Genomic DNA, 19,829 nt, shown 5'->3' on the forward strand with positions numbered 1-19,829 from the left:
TGGTTGTCCACTAGGATGCCAAGATCTTCTGGCACAGTGTTTCTCAACCTTGGCAACTTGAAGATGTCCGGACTTCAACTCCCAGAATTCCCCAGCCAGCATTCGCTGGCTGGGGAATTCTGAGAGTTGAAGTCCGGACATCTTCAAGTTGCCAAGGTTGAGAAACACTGCGTCTAGCTAGCAGTTACGACTCTTGAACCAGGTACCACCTATGCCCGGGGGCTCATTCACGCTCCCTCGGACTGTTGGGGAGGGGGTGGACTGGCTGGCTGGGCATAGCTAGGTGGTCTTGTAACTGGGTGGGCAATTTAGCAGTCCATTTTTCCTTTGTCCTTGCTGTGTCTGCCCCTCCCCTCCTCACTCACCACCCCCTGGGTCACACGGCTGTGAAAAAGATCCCGAAAGGCTGTTTTTAAAAGCCTTTTTTAATTTAAAGACTTTTAAAGCACTGGTCAGCACTTGTGATGGACTTTCTCTTCTTCTACTAGGCATTTCCTACGGTGGGAAAAAACGGGAGGGGGGGATTGTACGGAGTGAGATGATATGCAGCCATAACAACATCCTTTCTAGAAAGCCAAGGTCGTCATCCTTTGTCTCTGCACCTGACCGGAACCGGATGGGTGGAAGCTGCCAGCATGGCAGTGGGAGATTGGACCATGGGATGGACTTGTGGGTGTGGGGGAAAGATCCTGAACTTTCAACCTGGTGGGGAAAACCTTTCAGATTTGGGTTTCCCCAGATGTGCCAACATGGCTCTCTTCATCAACTGGAACTTTGAGGCAGCCGCAGTGGATGATCGCTGGAAGATAAGGCCGGTGGTGAGGGGCGGGGCAAGGGGCAGGGCTGAATCCCACCACTCCGCGGGCCGGATAATTTGCATCGGCGGGCCATATTTGGCCCGCGCAGGCCGGAGTTTGAGTATCAGCGTCCTATCTTGTCCCTGTGCATTTGGTTTTTCTTGCCTAAACGTAGAACCTGATTTTTTTTCCCACTCCTGAGTGTCCTTTTAGCCTCTGGAGGATGTGCCAAGGGGGGCTTTGGGGGCTCCGCGTGGCCCTCCGGAGGGGGAGGAAGCTTTTGGGGAACCTCCCCAGCTCAGAAGGGGGACTCACGGACCTGCCCAGGGCTGGGAACTGCTTGGGGGTGTGTGTGTGTGTCAGTGAATTTCCCTAAGCTCGGTCCCCCAGTAACACTTCCACTCCAACTTTTAAGCAAAGAAACCGTTTTACAAAGGAGAAAAGCAGAAGAAATTCTCCGTGGAGGAAAAGAAAAAAACGCAATCAAGCAGGGGTTGCGTAGCCAAACTTCCAACAGTCCTTTGCCACCCCCCCCTCTGCCTATCCCCCCCCCCCAAAAAAAAACCAAAGCCATGTCAGGAAGGTGTGCAGGGGATCCCCTCTGCGGGGATCTGAGAATCCAGGTTTCAAAATGAGCTTCCTTGGGTATCTTCTGACGGGAGGAGATGCCCAACAGCGGGGGGGATGCCAGGACCCTCTTCTGCCCCGACGAACGACATGTCTAGATGTCCCCAGCGGGACCCGGCCCCCCTGCGGCGAGGGTAGAAGGGTCCTTTAAGCAGCCGGAGCTCCGGGAAAGGGTGCGCAATGGCGCCGCGCGCAACGTGAGTGTTGAGTCCTAAGGATTTCTCATCCTTCCAAGCAGCGCTGGGGGTTGGCGAAGCTTAAGCCAGCTGAGAGAGGGCAAGGACTTCACCTGCCCAGGTAGGCAGAGGCAGGAGACTGGGCAGGCTTCGTACGGAGGGGTGGTGGTGGTGGTGAGCATCAATGCACCGCCAGGTCCCATGCTCCGGGGCTCTGCTGTCCAGTGAAGAGTCCCGTGGCTCCCCCCACTACGCAATCCCTGGATGGCAGGGCACAACACAACACAATACTCTCCAAGCTCTGGGCTGGTGGTTCCCCTTCGTTCCTCTTTGGCGGGGTACTGCGTCCACCATGTCCCTCAAGACCTCCCCCCTCCCCCAGTTCAAACCCCGAGCGCGGTCAGGGATCCGGAGCTGGTGATTTTCTTGAATCGGTTGGCAGCACAAACGCCGATGAAGTTTTTCTGTTGGGGGGAAAGAGGACAATGAGAAGCCGAAGAAGAGAATGTAGCTCAGGATTTCACGCTCTCTCGGGAGCTGGGCGGTTTTCTTGCAGACGTTTCATGACCCAGCTAGGTAGTAACATCAGTGCTAGAAGGGAGGGGGGTTTGGGGAGGAGGAGGAGGAGGAGATGATGACTGTGGGCTCGATGCTCTCTGAGCCTGGTTTCTTTCAGGCATTTCATGACCCAACTACATAACATCATTAGCTCTAGAGGGGAGAGGAGGAGGAGGAGGAGGAGGAGGAGGAGGAGGAGGAGGAGGAGGAGGAGGAGGAGGAGGAGGAGGAGGAGGAGGAGGAGGAGGAGGAGGAGGAGGAGGAGGAGGAGGAGAAGGAGGAGAATGATTATGGGGTCCTTGGTGCCCTCTTGAGTTTGGTGGTTTTCTTACAGACATTTCATGACCCAACTAGGTAACATCATCACTGTTAGAAGGGAATAGTGTGTGTGTGGAGTAGAAGAGGAGGAGGAGGGGGGGAGAGAACTGTGGGGTCCTTGGTGCTCGCTAAGCTTGGTGGTTTTTTTACAGACATTTCATGACCCAACTAGGTAACATCATCACTGCTAGAAGGGAGTAGTGTGTGTGGAGAGGAGGAGGAGGAGGAGGAGGAGGAGGAGGAGGAGGAGGAGGAGGAGGAGGAGGAGGAGGAGGAGGAGGAGGAGGAGAGGACAATGATTATGGGGTCCTTGGTGCATTCTGAGTTTGGTTGCTTTCTTGCAGACGTTTAATGACCCAACTGGGTAACATCATCAGTGGTAGAAGGGAGTGGGGTTTGCTCTTTGTTTACATGTGTGGCTTGCAATCCTGCCTGAAAACAAGACCCCAATCAAGCGACTAGCAACTCAGGCGAACCATCACACAGTGAACAGCAGCCTCATCAAGGAGCCATCGAGAAGAAGACCACACTCTCACCAACACTGACAGGGCAAATCCTCCTTCCTTCTAGCACTGATGGTATTCCCTAGTTGGGTCATGAAACGCCTGCAAGAGAAGAACCAAGATCAGAGAGCACCAAGGACCCCAAAGTTGTCCACTACCCCCTCCTCCTCCTCTTCTTCATCCCTCCCTCCTCTTCCTCCCTCCTCTTCCTCCTCCTCCCTCCTTCTCTTGAAACCCTCTCTTCCTTCTAGCACTGATGTTATTATCTCGTTGGGTCATCAAACAGCTACAAGCAAACCGCCACCTTCAGAGTACCAGGGATTACACAGTCCTCCTCCTCCTATTCTCTTTGTCCTCTTCTCCTCTACAAAGCCCACTCCCTTCTAACACTGATGATGCTACCTGCTTTGGCAATGAAATGTCTGCAGGAAAACCATGAAGCTCAGAGAGCACCAAGCACTGCACAGTTTCGTTCTCCTCCTCCTCTTCCTCCCCCCCTCCCCGCTTCTCCTCCTCCTCCTCCTCCCTTTCAGCACTGATGATGTTACCTAGTTGGGTCAACAAAAGTCTGCAAGAAAACAACCAAGCTCATAGACTATCAATACAATACAATACAATACAATACAATACAATACAATACAATACAATACAATAGCAGAGTTGGAAGGGACTTTGGAGGTCTTCTAGTCCAACCCCCTGCCTAGGCAGGAAACCCTATACTGTTTCAGACAAATGGTTATCCAACATCTTCTTAAAGACTTCCAGTGTTGGGGCGTTCACAACCTCTGGAGGCAACTTCTGTTCCACTGATTAATTGTTCTAACTGTCAGGAAATTTCTCCTCAGTTCTAAGTTGCTTCTCTCCTGGATTAGTTTCCACCCATTGCTTCCTCTCTTGCCTTCAGGTGCCTTGGAGAATAGCTTGACTCCCTTTTCTTTGTGGCAACCCCTGAGATATTGGAACACTGCTATCGTGTCTCCCCTAGTCCTTCTTTTAACATCCATCTCTAGATGGATAGAGATAGTTGATAAATACAATACAATAGCAGAGTTGGAAGGGACCTTGGAGGTCTTCTAGTCCAACCCCCTGCCTAGGCAGGAAACCCTACACCGTTCCAGTATCCAACATCTTCTTAAAGACTTCCAGTGTTGGGGCATTCACAACTTCTGGAGGCAACTTCTGTTCCACTGATTAATTGTTCTAAATGTCAGGAAATTTCTCCTCAGTTCTAAGTTGCTTCTCTCCTTGATTAGTTTCCACCCATTGCTTCTTGTTCTGCCCTCAGGTGCCTTGGAGAATAGCTTGACTCCCTATTCTTTGTGGCAATCCCTGAGATATTGGAAGACTCCTATCATGTCTCCCCTAGTCCTTCTTCATCAAGGTCGATAGGAGTCCAGGCACAGCTAGATAAATCAGATTGCATGGCAGAAAATTCTGCTTTCCAAGGATAATTTCCAAGGAAGCCTCCGGGCTGCGAAGGAGCATCCGGCAAGACAAACGAATTCTGCAAACTGAGACTTGGCATTTTAAAAATCTCTTTGGCAGATACTTTTTCCCAGCTCCTGCTGGGAGGAAGGGAGAGCTGGCTTGGCCTGGAGCTGGGATTTAATCCAGGGACAGGACTTAGATCCCCCCACTTTCCCGTGTCTTAAAAACCAGAAAGAATCAGATAGCATATTTCACAATGTGCTTATCATTATGCTCGACTTACAAGCGCTTGTTTAGTGACCGTTCACAGCCCACGGGGGAAGCTGGATTCGCTTAACAACTGTATGACAGGCTTGGCAACCGCAAGCGATTCACTTAACGACAGTGGCAAGGAAGGTGATAGAAGGGCACAACGTTTCAGATTGTGAGTTCTAGTCCTGCTTTAGGCATGAAAGCCAGCTGGGTGACTTTGGGCCAATCACTGTCACGCTTAGCAGTGGAAATTTTGAGGTCGGTTTTGGTCATAAGTGGAGGACTGTCTGCATCAAAGCTTGGCTGATGAGTGGGAGAGAAAGCCCTCGGGTCTGGGGAGTGGGAGTGGGGTGTGTGTGTCATTGCTGTGGATTTCTTTGGGGGCCATTATTTTTTGTTACATATTTTAACTTCGTGTCCCCATTTTTCCACTTTACATCTTCTGTTCTGCATAGTTCATTTTACATCACATTTGACATGCCAGTCATCTATATTTTCTTTCCCTATTTTCCAGCTTAACTTTAATTTCTTCTTTATATAAATAATATTCTTATTTGCCTCTCCAAGGTAATCAAATTTAACATATCATTTTAGACTGTTTTTGTTAAAGATTTATACCGTGTACGGGTTCTGGGAAGTCGGGGGAAGGAAGGCTGGGGGGGTGGGGTGGGGAGGAGGGTGGGAGGGAGGGATGAATATTAGGCTTGACGAGGGGTGTTAGATTTTAATGTAATATGATTGCACATGTATACTGTCTTCTCTTATTTTTTTTCTCTTTAAAACTAAGATATGTTAAGTATATTGATAGGGAAGCATAAATACCATCAACATAGAATGGAGTTTGCTCAGAAGCGGAAATACACCAATGAGAGGAAGAGTGGGAAACAGAGGAGAGAAGAAAGATGGGAAGAGAGGAATAGGAGAGAGGGTAAGGGGGGAAGATGAGGAGGATAAGGAGGAGTGGAATGAAGAGAGAGGAGAAGGAGAAAGGAAGGGGAAGTAGAGTAGTATGGAAGCGGAAATACACCAATGAGAGGAGGATTGGGAAACAGAAGGGAGAAGAAAGATGGGAAGAGAGGGATAGGAGAGAGGGTAAGGGGGGAAGATGAGGAGGATAAGGAGTGGAATGAAGAGAGAGGAGAAGGAGAAAGGAAGGGGGAGTAGAGTAGGAAAGGATGATGGAGGGAAGAAAGGAGGTAGGAGAGAGGCAGAAGAAAGAGGTGTATGGAGAGCAGAAGAGCTAATAATGGGTTTTTATCTTTCTGGGCATTGATGACAAGAGGAACTGATGTAATTACTACTTAATACAATAGGATATTGGCTATGTAATAATATACATGTGATTGTATGTTACGAAAATGGAAAATTAAAAAAAGTATATTCAAAAAAAAAATTAACATATCGTTTCCATCTGTTATTCTGTTTTACCATCGATAACATACATCCTCCAATTTTATATAGTAAACATTTCACTTACCGGTAGTTAATTATCCACAATTAGTAATATTAACCTGTTTCCCTCACATTAGTTATATACCCATTGGGTATATTCACCGTATTTCATTCTATTCTACTAGTAATTCCTTTTCCTTCTTTCCTTCTTTCAATCATTTTCTCTTAGTCTCTCAAGAACTCCACTTACAATCTTTTCTTTCCACGCCTTCCTTTTTCTTGTTTTTGTAGTTTCTGCATCTTTTCTTCCCAATCTTTTTTTCTCCTTTTTAATTCGCAGTGTTTCTCAACCTTGGCAACTTGAAGATGTCCGACTTCAATTCCCAGAATTCCCCAGCCAGCATTCGCTGGCTGGGGAATTCTGGGAGTTGAAGTCCAGACATCTTCAAATTGCCAAGGTTGAGAAACACTGATTGTTTTAGTAGCTTTCCCCAGTTGTTTTCCTGACTTTCCCCATTAATTCCACCTTTGCTGTTTAATTTTCCCTTTTTTTGGGGGGGGGGCAACTTCCTTTTAGAGGACATTTTTGATGGCTGGGATTAAACTGCTTTGGGAGGTTTATTTATAGGTTTGTGTGAAAGGCATTCTAATCAGGTACAAAATCCAGAAACGAAGGATGAAGACGGATGTAATGTTTTTGGAGGCAAAATTGGAAATATTTTCACTTGCGTTCGGCCCAAAATTCCTCTCCGGGGTCAGATGACGCAGAGAGTGACGGGCCTGCCGAATTCACATCAAAATCTGGCTGAGCCAAGCACTTGTTGGCCAACGCTACAAGGCCGCTCATCCAGCCTCCCAGGAAATTCACACTTGCAAAACGAGTGAGCAAATCTACGTGTGTGTTTAACAGTGTGTCCTCTTTGGCAGCTTCAAGATTGTCTGGACTTCAACTCCCAGAATCCCCTGGCCAGCATGGCTGGAGTTCAACTCCCAGAATCCTCCAGCCAGCAGATTGTAAGAACAATTAATCAGTGGAACAGAAGTTGCCTCCAGAAGTTGTGAATGGCCCAACACTGGAAGTCTTTAAGAAGATGTTGGATAGGCATTTGTCTGGAACGGTATAGGGTTTCCTGCCTAGGCAGGGGGTTGGACTAGAAGACCTCCAAGGTCCCTTCCAACTCTGCTATTGTATTATATTTATCAACTATCTCTATCCATCTAGAGATAGATATTAAAAGAAGGACCAGGGGAGACATGATAGCAGTCTTCCAAGATCTCAGGGGTTGCCCCAAAGAAGAGGGAGTCAAAATATTCTCCAAGGCACCTGAGGGTAGAACAAGAAGCAATGGGTGGAAACTAACCAAGGAGAGAAGCAACTTAGAACTGAGGAGAAATTTCCTGACAGTTAGAACAATCAATCAGTGGAACAGAAGTTGCCTCCAGAAGTTGTGAATGCCCCAACACTGGATGTTTTTAAGAAGACGTTGGATAGCCATTTGTCTGGAACGGTATAGGGTTTCCTGCCTAGGCAGGGGGTTGGACTAGAAGACCTCTAAGGTCCCTTCCAACTCTGCTATTGTATTGTATTGTAAATTTTCAACACCCAGAATCCTCCAGCCAGCAAGAGTGGATCAAACTCCCAGATTCCCCTAGCCAGCATGAAGGGACTTCAACTCCCAGAATTCCTCAGTCAGCATGGTTGGAGTTCAAATCCCAGAATCCCCTGGCCAGGACAGGGCAACAACAATTCCCAGAATCCCCTAGCTATCATAGATGGATTTAACTCCCCGGAAATCCACAACTAGCATAGACACAACTCCCAGAATCCCTTGGCCAGCAGGGATGGACCACAACTCCCAGAATTCCTCAGCTAACATGATTGGAGTTCAGCTCCCAGAATTCCCCAGACAGCGCGAACGGACCAACTTCCAGAATCCTCTGGAAAACATGAGTGGGCTTCCACTCCCAGGATTCCCCAGCCAGGAAGCTGGCTGAGGAAATCTGGGAACTGAAGTCCACCCACAGCAGCTAGGGAATTCTGGGTTTTGAAGTCCATCCATCAGTGGAACAGAAGTTGCCTCCAGAGGTTGTGAATGCTCCAACACTGGAAGTTTTTAAGAAGACGTTGGATAGCCATTTGTCTGAAACGGTATAGGGTTTCCTGCCGAGGCAGGGGGTTGGACTAGAAGACCTCCAAGGTCCCTTCCAACTCTGTCATTCTATTCTATTCTATTCTATTCTATTCAGAGCATTCAGATGCCTTTCCTAAGGGCAGCCACTCTGCTTCCCTACGAAGGCCAAAGCAAAGTTCCTTCCTGATCTCATTTTCCCAGAATGCCCCTCGGTTACAGCAAAAGTGAAACCAAAAGGAAAAAAATTCAGGGGCAAAATTAAAAACAAAAGGCAAACATGGATGAAACTTTCCTGCAAACCATCAGCCTTTGAGTTAAACCAGACAAGAGTTTGTGTCAGGGTTACAAATGCAGGTAAGTCCTCAATTTACGAGTTCATTTAGTGACCGTTCTGGGTTACGACGGCACTGGGGGGGAAAAGGCGACAGAGCCATTTTTCACCCTTACAATCATGGCAGCCTCCTTAGGGCCATGTGATTTGCATTAGGGTGCTTCAAAACTGGGTTCACATGTACGACGGTCGCGGTGTCCCCAGGGTGACGCGATCCCCTATTGCGACCGTCTGACAAGCAAAATCAATGGGGAAGCCGTATTCAATTAACAACTGTGTCCCTAACTTAGCAACGTGGCAAGGAAAGTCGTAAAGCGAGGCAAATCCCACTTAATGAATTTTTCACTTAGCAACCTCGAATTTGGGGCTCAAATTTGGTGGTCGTAAGTCGAGGACTACCTGTTAAAAAAAAAAGCAGTCGGCGGGTCAATTCTACTCTACACGGCCGCCATCTTGACTCTTTTGACCACTCCGCAAAGCATCCGCAGTGGGCCAGCCGGGGGCCCCTCTTCCCCCCCCTGCCCCAACTGGCTATTACCTTCCAGCGGCGTCGCATGACGTATCTCCGGAGCAGAACCTGAGACTTGAGGCGCCGGTTGACTCGCTTCGCTTTCTCGGCCAGGTTGTTGAGCCAGGGGTGCTGGAGGCACTGGGCCGCGCTCATCCTCCCGCTGGGAGAAAGGGAGAAGGAAAGAGAGGAGGAAGAAAAGAAGACGTTAGAGGTAGTCCTCGACTTACGACGGTTCGTTTAGTGGCCGTTCAAAACCCTGAAAAAAAGGGACGTCCCACCGTCTGAAAGAGTTACCACCTTTGCAGCGTCTCCAATGATCAGGGGAGCAAAACTGTAACTCTTGGCAACTGGCATGTACTTACGACGCGTCGCAGTGTCCCGGAGTCATGGGAAGGGGTGGGATTCACTTTATTTCCCTACTGGTATGCAAATGTGAGAACGTGCACACTGGCTTCACAGGCATGCATCCTGTCCATGCATGCAGAGGTGGGTTCCTACCAATTCAATACAATACAATAGCAGAATTGGAAGGGACCTTGGAGGTCTTCTAGTCCAACCCCCTGCCTAGGCAGGAATCCCTATACCGTTTCAGACAAATGGCCATCCAACATCTTCTTGAACACTTCCAGTGTTGGGGCTTTCACAACTTCTGGAGGCAACTTCTGTTCCACTGATTAATTGTTCTCACTGTCAGGAAATTTCTCCTCAGTTCTAAATTGCTTCTCTCCTTGATTAGTTTCCACCCATTGCTTCTTGTTCTGCCCTCCGGTGCCTTGGAGAATAGCTTGACTCCCTCTTCTTTGGGGCAGCCCCTGAGATATTGGAAGACTGTTATCATGTCTCCCTTGGTCCTTCTTTTAATATCCATCTCTAGATGGATAGAGATAGTTGATAAATACAATACAATAGCAGAGTTGGAAGGGACCTTGGAGGTCTTCTAGTCCAACCCCCTGCCTAGGCAGGGAACCCTATACCGTTCCAGACAAATGGCTATCCAACATCTTCTTAAAGACTTCCAGTGTTGGGGCATCCACAACTTCTGGAGGCAACTTCTGTTCCACTGACTAATTGTCTTCATGGTCAGGAAATTTCTCCTAAGTTGCTTCTCTTCTTGATTAGTTTCCACCCATGAGGGCACCAGGCTAGGAAGTGGGAGACGGTGAGGTTTAGTACCACCTCGGGCATGAGAGCTGGCTGGGTGACTGTGGACCAATCACCAGGAGATGGTGAGTTCTAGTCCCACCTCTAGTCCCACCTCAAGTCCGATTGGGTGACTTTGGGAAGTGTGAGTTCTAGTTCCACCTCAGGCATGAAAGTCAGCTATGACTTTGGGCCAATCACCAGGAGATTGTGAGTTCTAGTTCCACCTCAGGCATGAAATTTAGTTGTGACTTTCGGCCAATCACCAGGCGATGGTGAGTTCTAGTTCCACCTCAGGCATGAAATTCAGCTGCGACTTTGGGCCAATCACCAAGAGATGGTGAGTTCTAGTTCCACCTGAGGCATGAAAGCCGATTAGGTGACTTTGGGAAGTGTGACTTCTAGTTCCACATTCAGCTGTGACTTTGGGCTAATCACCAGGAGATAATGAGTTCTAGTCCCACCTCAGGCATGAAAGCCGATTGGGTGACTTTGGCCCAGTCCCTCCCCCTTGGCCCATCCTATCTCACATGCTGGCTGGAGAATTCTGGGACTTGAAATCCACAAGCCTTAACGTGAGCCAAGATTGTATATTGGTGTTCTAAGGCAGGGGGTCTCCAACCTTGGTTAACTTTCAGGCTTGTGGACTTCAACTCCCAGAATTCCTCAGCCAGCTTTTCTGGGAGTTGAAGTCCACAAGTCTTAAAGTTAACCAAGGTTGGAGACCTCTGTTCTAAGGCATTCAGGGTTGGTGGGCCAGGGGGTTTTCCTTCTAGTGTTTAGGCTCTGAGTCTTATGCTAATTCCCTGCTTGACCCCTCCGCTTATCTGGGAGGTTTGCTCCACGAAGCACCGACCCTTTTTGCTTGATGATCAGGTTGGAGACAAAGTCTTTGGCTTCATCCGAGATGCCCTCAAAGGCCTCCTCGTCGAAATACCACTCCGCCAGGAGAACGTTGTTGAGGGTTTCCGTGTCATTGTCCCCCAGGAAAGGGGAAAAACCACTCAGCCTGGAAGGGAGACAAAGAGAGAGAAGATGAGAACACGAAATCTTCTGCAGAACAATCAGAATAGAGCTGGAAGGGACCTTGGAGGTCTTCTAGACCAACCCCCTGCTCAAGCAGGAGACCCTTACGGAATTACACAATAACAAGAGTTGGAAGGGACCTTGGAGGTCTTCTAGTCCAACCCCCTGCTCAAACAGGAGACCCATACAGAATTACAGAATAAACAGAGTTGGAAGGGGCCTTGGAGGTCTTCTAGTCCAACTCCCTGCTCAAGCAGGAGACTCTTACAGAATGACAGAATAACAAGAGTTGGGAGGGACCTTGGAGGTCTTCTAGTCCAGCCCCCTGCTCAAACAGGAGACCCTTATGGAATTTCAGAATAACAAGAGCTGGAAGGGACCTTGGAGGTCTTCTAGTCCAACCCTCTGCTCAAGCAGGAGACCCATACAGAATTACAGAATAACAGAGTCAAAAGGGACCTCGGAGGTCTTCTAGTCCAGCCCCCTTCTCAAGCAGGAGACCCTTACAGAATGACAGAATAACAAGAGTTGGAAGGGACCTTGGAGGTCTTCTAGTCCAGCCCCCTTCTCAAGCAGGAGCCCCTTACAGAATGACAGAATAACAAGAGTTGGAAGGGACTTGGAGGTCTTTTAGTCCAACCCACTGCTCAAACAGGAGAGCCTGTAAAATTTCAGATAAACGGTTGTTCATTCTTTTTTTTTTTTATTAAATGTTTTTTAGTTTTAGTTTAACACGGGTACAGCATCTTTCTTTACATCTGTAGAAAATATATCAATCAATTACAGATAAGTTTTGGTACATCTCCTCCACAGTCAACCAACATAACTCATATTAACTCAAGCATTATTATATATCCATTTTCATTTAACTGTAATTATTATTTAGAAATATTGGTAAGAGTACGGTTGTTCATTCTTGAAAGCCTCCAGTGGAGTAGCTCCAGCAACATCTGGAGGGAAGTTGTTCCACTGATTTGTTATTCCCAGGAAATTTCTCTTTATTCTAGGTTGATTCTCTCCTTGACTCATTTCCATCCGTTGCTCTTTAGAATAGAATAGTGCTAGAAGGGACCCTGAAGGTCTTCTAGTCCACCCCCCCTTGCTCCATCAGGTGACCCTATACCATTTGAAACAGATGGCTATCCAACCTCTTCTTAAAAGCCTCCAGGGATGGAGCATTCAGAACTTCTGGTGGCAAGCCGTTTCACTGGCTAATCGTTCTGACTTGTCAGGAAATGTCTCCTTAATTCCAGTTTGCTTCTCTCCCTGGTTAGTTTCCATCCATTGTTTCTTTTCCTGCCTTCTGATCATCGTCGTCTTTTAACAACCCCATAATCCCTTGCGGGATGGAGTCTAGGCAACTGAATGGAGCCGAGTGTTTACTGGCCGGATGCCCTTTCGGTCACCAAGGCGGAGTTTTGTTCAGCAGATACATTCTCATTGTGCCCAGAAAGAGAAATATCTGCCTCTAACCTAGGATCGAACTCACAGCCTCCTGATCGTGTGTCGTGAGCTCCACACCCTGGCCCCTCTTTTCCTGCATTCGGATGCTTTGGAAAATAATTTGACCCCCTCTTCTTTGTGGCAGCCCCTCAAAAACGAAATGCACAGGTACAGTATAGGTGGTGCCTTGCTCAACAGTAGTAACTGTGAGAGGGATCTTGGAGTCCTAGTGGACCACCGTTTAAATAGGAGCCAGCCGTGGGCAGCAGCTGCCAAAAAAGCCAACACAGTTCTAGGCTGCATCAACAGAGGGAGAGAATCAAGATCACGTGAAGTCTTAATACCACTTTATAAGGCCTTGGTGAGGCCACACTTGGAATATTTGCATTCAGTTTTGGTTGCCATGATGTAAAAAAAGATGTGGAGACTCTAGAAAGAGTTCAGAGAAGAGCAACAAAGAGGATTAGGGGACTAGAGACATATGAAGAACGGTTGCAGGAACTGGGGATGTCTAGTTTAATGAAGAGAAGGACCAGGGGAGACATGATAGCAGTCTCCCAATATCTCAGGGGTTGCCACAAAGAAGAGGGAGTCAAGCTGTTCTCCAAGGCACCTGAGGGCAGAACAAGAAGCAATGGGTGGAAACTAATCAAGGAGAGAAGCCACTTAGAACCGAGGAGAAATTTCCTGACAGTTAGAACAATCAATCAGTGGAACAGAAGTTGCCTCCAGAAGTTGTGAATAACCCAACACTGGAAGTTAACTTAAGAAGATGCTGGATAGCCATTTGTCTGGAACGGTATAGGATTTCCTGCCTAGGCAGGGGGATGGACTAGAAGACCTCCAAGGTCCCTTCCAACTCTGTTCTTGTATTGTAAATACCAGAATCCTGCTGTCATGTCACACCTAGTCCATGTTTTCTCTGGGCTGGCCAAACCTAATTCCTGCAACGTTTTCGTGTGCTTTTCGTTAACTTAAACCAGCTTTAGAGATTTTTGCAATGGAGTGCACGCCGCAAACCCCTAGATTTAGGGTCCCTGTGCTCCCCCCCCCTGCACCCCAACTCACAGCATATATGCGATCACCCCCATACTCCACATATCGCTGCTGTAGGAGACCGGCTCGTAGCTAACCACCTCTGGCGGCAGGAATTCCGGGGTGCCAAAATTAACTTTTAATTTTTCTCGGGGGTTGAACCTGCAACAGGGGAGAAGAATTGGTATCTGTATGTGCAAACGATGCTTCTCCAATCCACGCACTTTTTAAATTTTATTTTATTTTATTCATGAACGTTTTGAATACTGCGCATTGTCAGGGCATATCATTTGCAAACGAAAAACAAAGAGAGAACAAAGAGAAATATTAGCACATTTACTGGTAACAATAGTAGTGATTTAACGGAATAGCTTGCCTCAGTTTCTCTTTATATTACCCTATTGAAAATTCTGTTAATTATATTGGCATATTTATGATGATAAACCATCTTTACCTTTAATTCATACCTAGCAATCATCTTTCTTCATCTAATTTCTACCTCTTCTCTCTAACCACTCATAAAACCTATTCCGTGTCAAATAATACTCCGTGTCTCCTTTTATTTTCAACGTCAATCTATCCATCTCTGCACCGTCTAATATTTTCCGAATTACATCCTCATCTGATGGAGTGTCCGCATTTTCCCAATCTTGTGCAAATACAATCCTTGCTGCTGCTCAATACATGCAAAATTAAATATATAGTCCCTTTATCATAACCCTCCAACGTTATACCCAAGACAAATATTTCTGGTTTCAGATCCATATGTTGCTTAATCGTCTTTTGCAGCCAAGTGTGTATTTTCTTCCAATATTTTCTTGCTTTCATACAAGTCCACATCACGTATGATAAGAAGCACCTGGGATCTGATTAAATTTCCCCACATATATAACTCACTCACTCACTCACTCACTCATTCACTCCCTCCCTCCCTCCCTCCCTCTCTCTCTCTCTCTCTCTTTCTCTCAGAACACTAAGGGATTAAAATGTACAAAAGAAATATATGTACACATAGATAGAGATCAGGTGTATTGCATATAAATTAGTACATTAGTAGACTAATATATATAAAGGCAGTATAAATACATATCTTGGGCATAAGAGGTATTGTAGATAAATTAATATATTAATAGACTATCATGTATAAAAGAAATATATGTACACATGTATGGATAAAAATGGTGTAATGGAGGAATACCGATGTGGAAATGTTGCAAAGATGATAATTGTGTTAAAAAACTGGGGGGGAAATGTTCAATAAAAATATTTTTTAAAAAAGAAAAGAAACAATATCTGCAAGAAAACAACTGAACTCAGAGATCATCAAGGACCATACAGTCCTCCTCCTCCTCCTCCTCCTCCTCCTCCTCCTTTCTAGCACTGAGGATGTTACCCAGTTGTGTAATGAAACATCTGAATGAAAACCACCAAGCTCAGAAAGCACCAAGGTCCCCAACAGTCATTCTCCTCCTTTTCCTCCTCCTCCTCTTCCTCTCCTCTTCCTCCTCCCTCTCTTCTTCCTCCTCCTCTTCACCCCACTGCCTTCCAGCACTGATGATGTTCCCTAGTTGGGTCATGAAACGTCTGCATGAAAACCACCCAGCTCAGAGAGCACCAGGGATCCCACAGTCTTCCTCCCCCCTCCCTTTCCTCGCCTCCTCTTCCTCCTCCTCCTCTTCCTCCTCCCCTCTGCTCTTGAAACCCTCCCTCCCTTCTAGCACCAATGATGTTCCCTAGTTGGGTCATGAAACGTCTGCATGAAAACCACCCAGCTCAGAGAGCACCAGGGATCCCACAGTCTTCCTCCCCCCTCCCTTTCCTCGCCTCCTCTTCCTCCTCCTCCTCTTCCTCCTCCCCTCTGCTCTTGAAACCCTCCCTCCCTTCTAGCACCGATGATGTTCCCTAGTTGGGTCATGAAACGCCTGCATGAAAACCACCCAGCTCAGAGAGCACCAGGGATCCCACAGTCTTCCTCCCCCCTCCCTTTCCTCGCCTCCTCTTCCTCCTCCTCCTCTTCCTCCTCCCCTCTGCTCTTGAAACCCTCCCTCCCTTCTAGCACCAATGATGTTCCCTAGTTGGGTCATGAAACGTCTGCATGAAAACCACCCAGCTCAGAGAGCACCAGGGATCCCACAGTCTTCCTCCCCCCTCCCTTTCCTCGCCTCCTCTTCCTCCTCCTCCTCTTCCTCCTCCCCTCTGCTCTTGAAACCCTCCCTCCCTTCTAGCACCGATGATGTTCCCTAGTTGGGTCATGAAACGCCTGCATGAAAACCACCAAGATCTGAGAGCACCAGGGACCCCCTAGAACAGAACCTATTGGAGATGCTCGCGGAGGGACAAGAGAGGAATCCAAATGGGTTTGTCCTGGGCACATGGGCAGAGGAAGCTCTGGCCACCCTGATCCCCCACATTACCTGCGGGCAAATCCAAAGTCAATGATCTTCACCATGTGCCCAGTGGCCGTCACACACAGGATGTTCTCGGGCTGCAGAATAAGAAGAAAAGAAGTGACCACACGAGGGGGAATAGCCAGGTCTTTGAGCTCCCTATTGATCTGTAAAGATCAGGAGCTTTACAGATTAATAAGGTTGGAAGGGACCTTGTAGGTCATGTTATTCTTCTTTTTAAAAAAAAATATTTATACTGAATAAACATTAAAAACACTGGACATAGAGTGACCTTTCTGGCTTTGCCATTTCCGTACAGATTCTAACATAACAACAAATACAGTTTTTTTCTACATGGCTACATTAATCTTATTAACACATCCCTTACCCTCCTTTATATTATATTGATCTATGTATTATCCAGTTCCAATTTTCCAATCCTCAAAATATTCTGTTCCGGCTCCTTTTCCTCATTTTCAACCGTTGCTACATTTAGTTCCAAATTTCAGAATAGAATAGGATAGAATAGAATTAGAATAGAATAACAGAGTTGTAAGGGACCTTGGAGGTCTTCTAGTCCAGCCACTTCAGACGAATGGCTATCCAACCTCTTCTTAAAGGCTTCCAGTGTTGGGGCATTCACAACTTCTGGAGGCAACTTCTGTTCCACTGGTTAATTGTTCTCACTGTCAGGAAATTTCTCCTCAGTTCTAAGTTGCTTCTCTCCTTGATTAGTTTCCACCCATTGCTTCTTGTTCTGCCCTCAGGTGCCCTGGAGAATAGCTTGACTCCCTCATGAGAGAAGGAAGGAAGGAGGGAGGGAGGGAAGGAAGGAAGAAGGGAACAAGGGTGGGAGAGAGGAAGGATGGAGGAAGGACTAGGGGAGACATGATAGCAGCCTTCCAATATCTCAGGGGTTGCCCTAAAGCAGAGGGAGTCAAACTATTCTCCAAGGCACCTGAGGGCAGGACGAGAAGCAATCGGTGGAAACTAATCAAGGAGAGAAGCAACCTAGAACTGAGGAGAAACTTCCTAACAGTGAGGACAATTAACCAGTGGAATAGTTCGCGTTCAGAAGCTGTGAGTACTTCATCATCCGAGGTTAAGAAGAGATTTGACAGCTACCTGTCTAAAACGGTATAGGTTTCCTGCTTGAGCAGGGGGCTGGACTAGAAGACCTCCAAGGTCCCTTCCAACCCTATTATATGGTGTTCTAATTTGTGGGTCCTCCTTCACTGGAGGTTTTTAAGAAGAGACTGGACAACTATTTATCCAGAATGGCGTAGGGTCTCCTGCTTGAGCAGAGGGCTGGACTAGAAGACCTCCAAGGTCCCTTCCAACTCTTGTTATTCTGTAATTCCGTAAAGGTCTCCTGCTTGAGCAGAGGGCTGGACTAGAAGACCTCCAAGGTCCCTTCCAGCTCTGTTATTCTCTTACTGAATTGCATTCAGCCTGGTTCACTCTGGGAAGACATCTGCAGGAAGCTATGATGTCGGGACCCCTTGCAAAAGCCGCCATGGATTGGGCCCCGAGCCGCCGCCCCTCCTCCCCGCACAGGCTTTGGCCTTCTGTAGCATCTGGCCCTCCCCCTCTTGGGGGGCTACGCCTTGCCACCCCCCCCCCCCGGGGGCTGCCTACCTTGAGGTCCAGGTGCAGCACCCTCATCTGATGCATGAAGAGGATCCCTTCGCAGATTTGCCGCACGAACACCATGCAATCCACTTCGGTCAGTTGGTAATCCTCGTCGATGATCCGTTCGAAGAGCTCTCCCCCTTCCACGCTGGGGGAGGAAGGGGAGTCAAGGCTGCGTCAGGACGACTCATAAGGTGCCCCCCTCCCCGCAAGGAACATCAGGACAACACAACAATAGAAGCAACACTTATTTGCCGCTTCACGAGGCTTTTACTGAGTGGTTTACAGGGTCAGCCTCTTGGCCCCAATAATCTGGGTCCTCGTTTTACCGACCTCGGAAGGACGGAGAGCTAAGTCGACCTTGAGCCTGGTGAGAATCGAACTGCTGGCAGTGAGCAGTTGAGTTGGCCTGCAATACTGCATTTTAGCCACTATGCCACCACAGGAAGGAAGGAGGGAGGGAGGAAGTTTGATCTTCATGAGAGAAGGAAGGAAGGAGGGAGGGAGGGAAGGAAGGAAGGAAAGAGGAAGGGAAACAAGGATGGGAGAGAGGAAGGTTGGAGGAAGGAAGTTTGATCTTAGGCAGAGAAGGAAGGTAGGAAGGAGGAAGGGAGGGAAGGATGTTTGATCTGCAGCAGAGAAAGGAGGAAGGAAGGAGGGAGGGAGGGAAGAAAGGAGGGAGGGTCTGTTCTTCATGAGAGAAGGAAGGAAAGAAGGAGGAAGGGAGCAGGGGAGGAGAGAGGAGGGAAGGAGGAAGTGAGGAAGGGATGAAGGAACTAAGGCAGAGAAGGAAGGAGAAAGGAAGGAAGGATGTTTGATCTGCAGGAGAGAAGGAAGGAGGGAGGAAGGGAGCAATGGATGAAGGAAGGAAGCTTGATCTTAGGCAGAGAAGGAAGGAGAAAGGAAGGAAGGAAGGAGAAAGGAAAGAAGGAAGGATGGAGGGAGCAAGTGATGAAGGAAGGAAGCTTGATCTTAGGCAGAGAAGGAAGGAAGGAGAAAGGGAGGAAGGAGGAAGGAAGGAAGCAGAAAGGAAGGAAGGAAGGAGGGAGGGTGGGAGGGAGCAAGGGATGAAGGAAGTTTGATCTTGGGCAGAGAAGGAAGGAAGGAGGAAGGAAGGAAGGAAGGAAGGAAGGAAGGAAGGAAGGAAGGAAGGAAGGAAGGGCAATAGCACTTAGACTTATATACCGCTTCACAGTCCTTGACTTACAACCATTCATTTTGGCACCATTAAAAGTTATAACGGCATGGGAAAAAATGTCTTACGGCTGTTTTTCACACTTACAACCATTGAAGCATTCCCATGGCCATATGATCAAAAAATTCAGACACTACTGACTCCTATTTATGACGGTCGCAGTGTCCCAGGGGTCATGTGATGGCCTTTTGTGACCTTGGGGGAAGTCCGATTCGCTTAACAACCCAGTCACTCACTTAACAACTGCAGCCCTTCGCTCAACAGCTGTGACGAGGAAGGTGGGAAAATGGGGCACAGATCCCTTAGCAGCCGTCTCTCTTAGCCACCTCCACGTTGGGCTCAACTGTGGTCGTAAGTCGAGGACCACCACCCCCCGGTACATGCAGGATGGGGGGGGGGCTCTGCCTCTGATCCACGTGTGTCCCCCCCCTTCCCCTCCCCCAACTCACAACTCCATGAAGAGCATGATCTCTCGGGGCGTCTCGATGGCGTCGTAGAGTTGGATGAGGTTCCGGTGGTTGAGCTGGTTCATCACGTCGATCTCCGCCTGGGCATTTTCCTGCCGGAGAAAAGCGACCTTGGAGGGACTGAAGGGGAGGAAGGGGGCCTGGCAAGCCCCCCATCACCACTCCCACACTGCCCACCCCCACCCCGGATCTCCCTCAAGGGCCTACCGTGTCTTTGGGGCCCTGCTTCTTGATGATCTTCACGGCCAACTTGAGGTCTGAGTCCTTCACCGTACAAATCCGGACTTCCCCAAACTTCCCCCTGGAGAGGGAGGGGGAGGTGGAGAGGGAGAGGGAGGGGAAAACCCTTGAGCCGAATCTCTGCTAATATGAATGCTTTTATATTTGCATTTTTATGGTATGGTAAGACACCCAGAATCACTCTGGAGACAGGAAGGAAGGAAGGAAGGAAGGAAGGAAGGAAGGAAGGAAGGAAGGAA

General features: G+C 48.0%; 1 protein-coding gene across 1 annotated transcript; it reads right to left on the reverse strand.

The window, feature by feature from the left end:
- Positions 1-1,983: 1,983 nt before the first annotated feature.
- MYLK2 (myosin light chain kinase 2) lies at positions 1,984-19,710 on the reverse strand (the record flags this gene model as incomplete). The annotated part of the gene is made up of 8 exons (XM_032238531.1): positions 1,984-2,064; positions 9,053-9,185; positions 11,022-11,174; positions 13,703-13,831; positions 16,084-16,154; positions 17,695-17,836; positions 19,333-19,442; positions 19,558-19,710. Coding segments are annotated over 8 exons (972 nt in total), but the record flags the coding sequence as incomplete, so codon positions are not given.
- Positions 19,711-19,829: the final 119 nt, after the last annotated feature.

Source organism: Thamnophis elegans, unplaced genomic scaffold (genome assembly GCF_009769535.1).
Source record: "Thamnophis elegans isolate rThaEle1 unplaced genomic scaffold, rThaEle1.pri scaffold_277_arrow_ctg1, whole genome shotgun sequence".
NCBI lineage: Eukaryota > Metazoa > Chordata > Lepidosauria > Squamata > Colubridae > Thamnophis > Thamnophis elegans.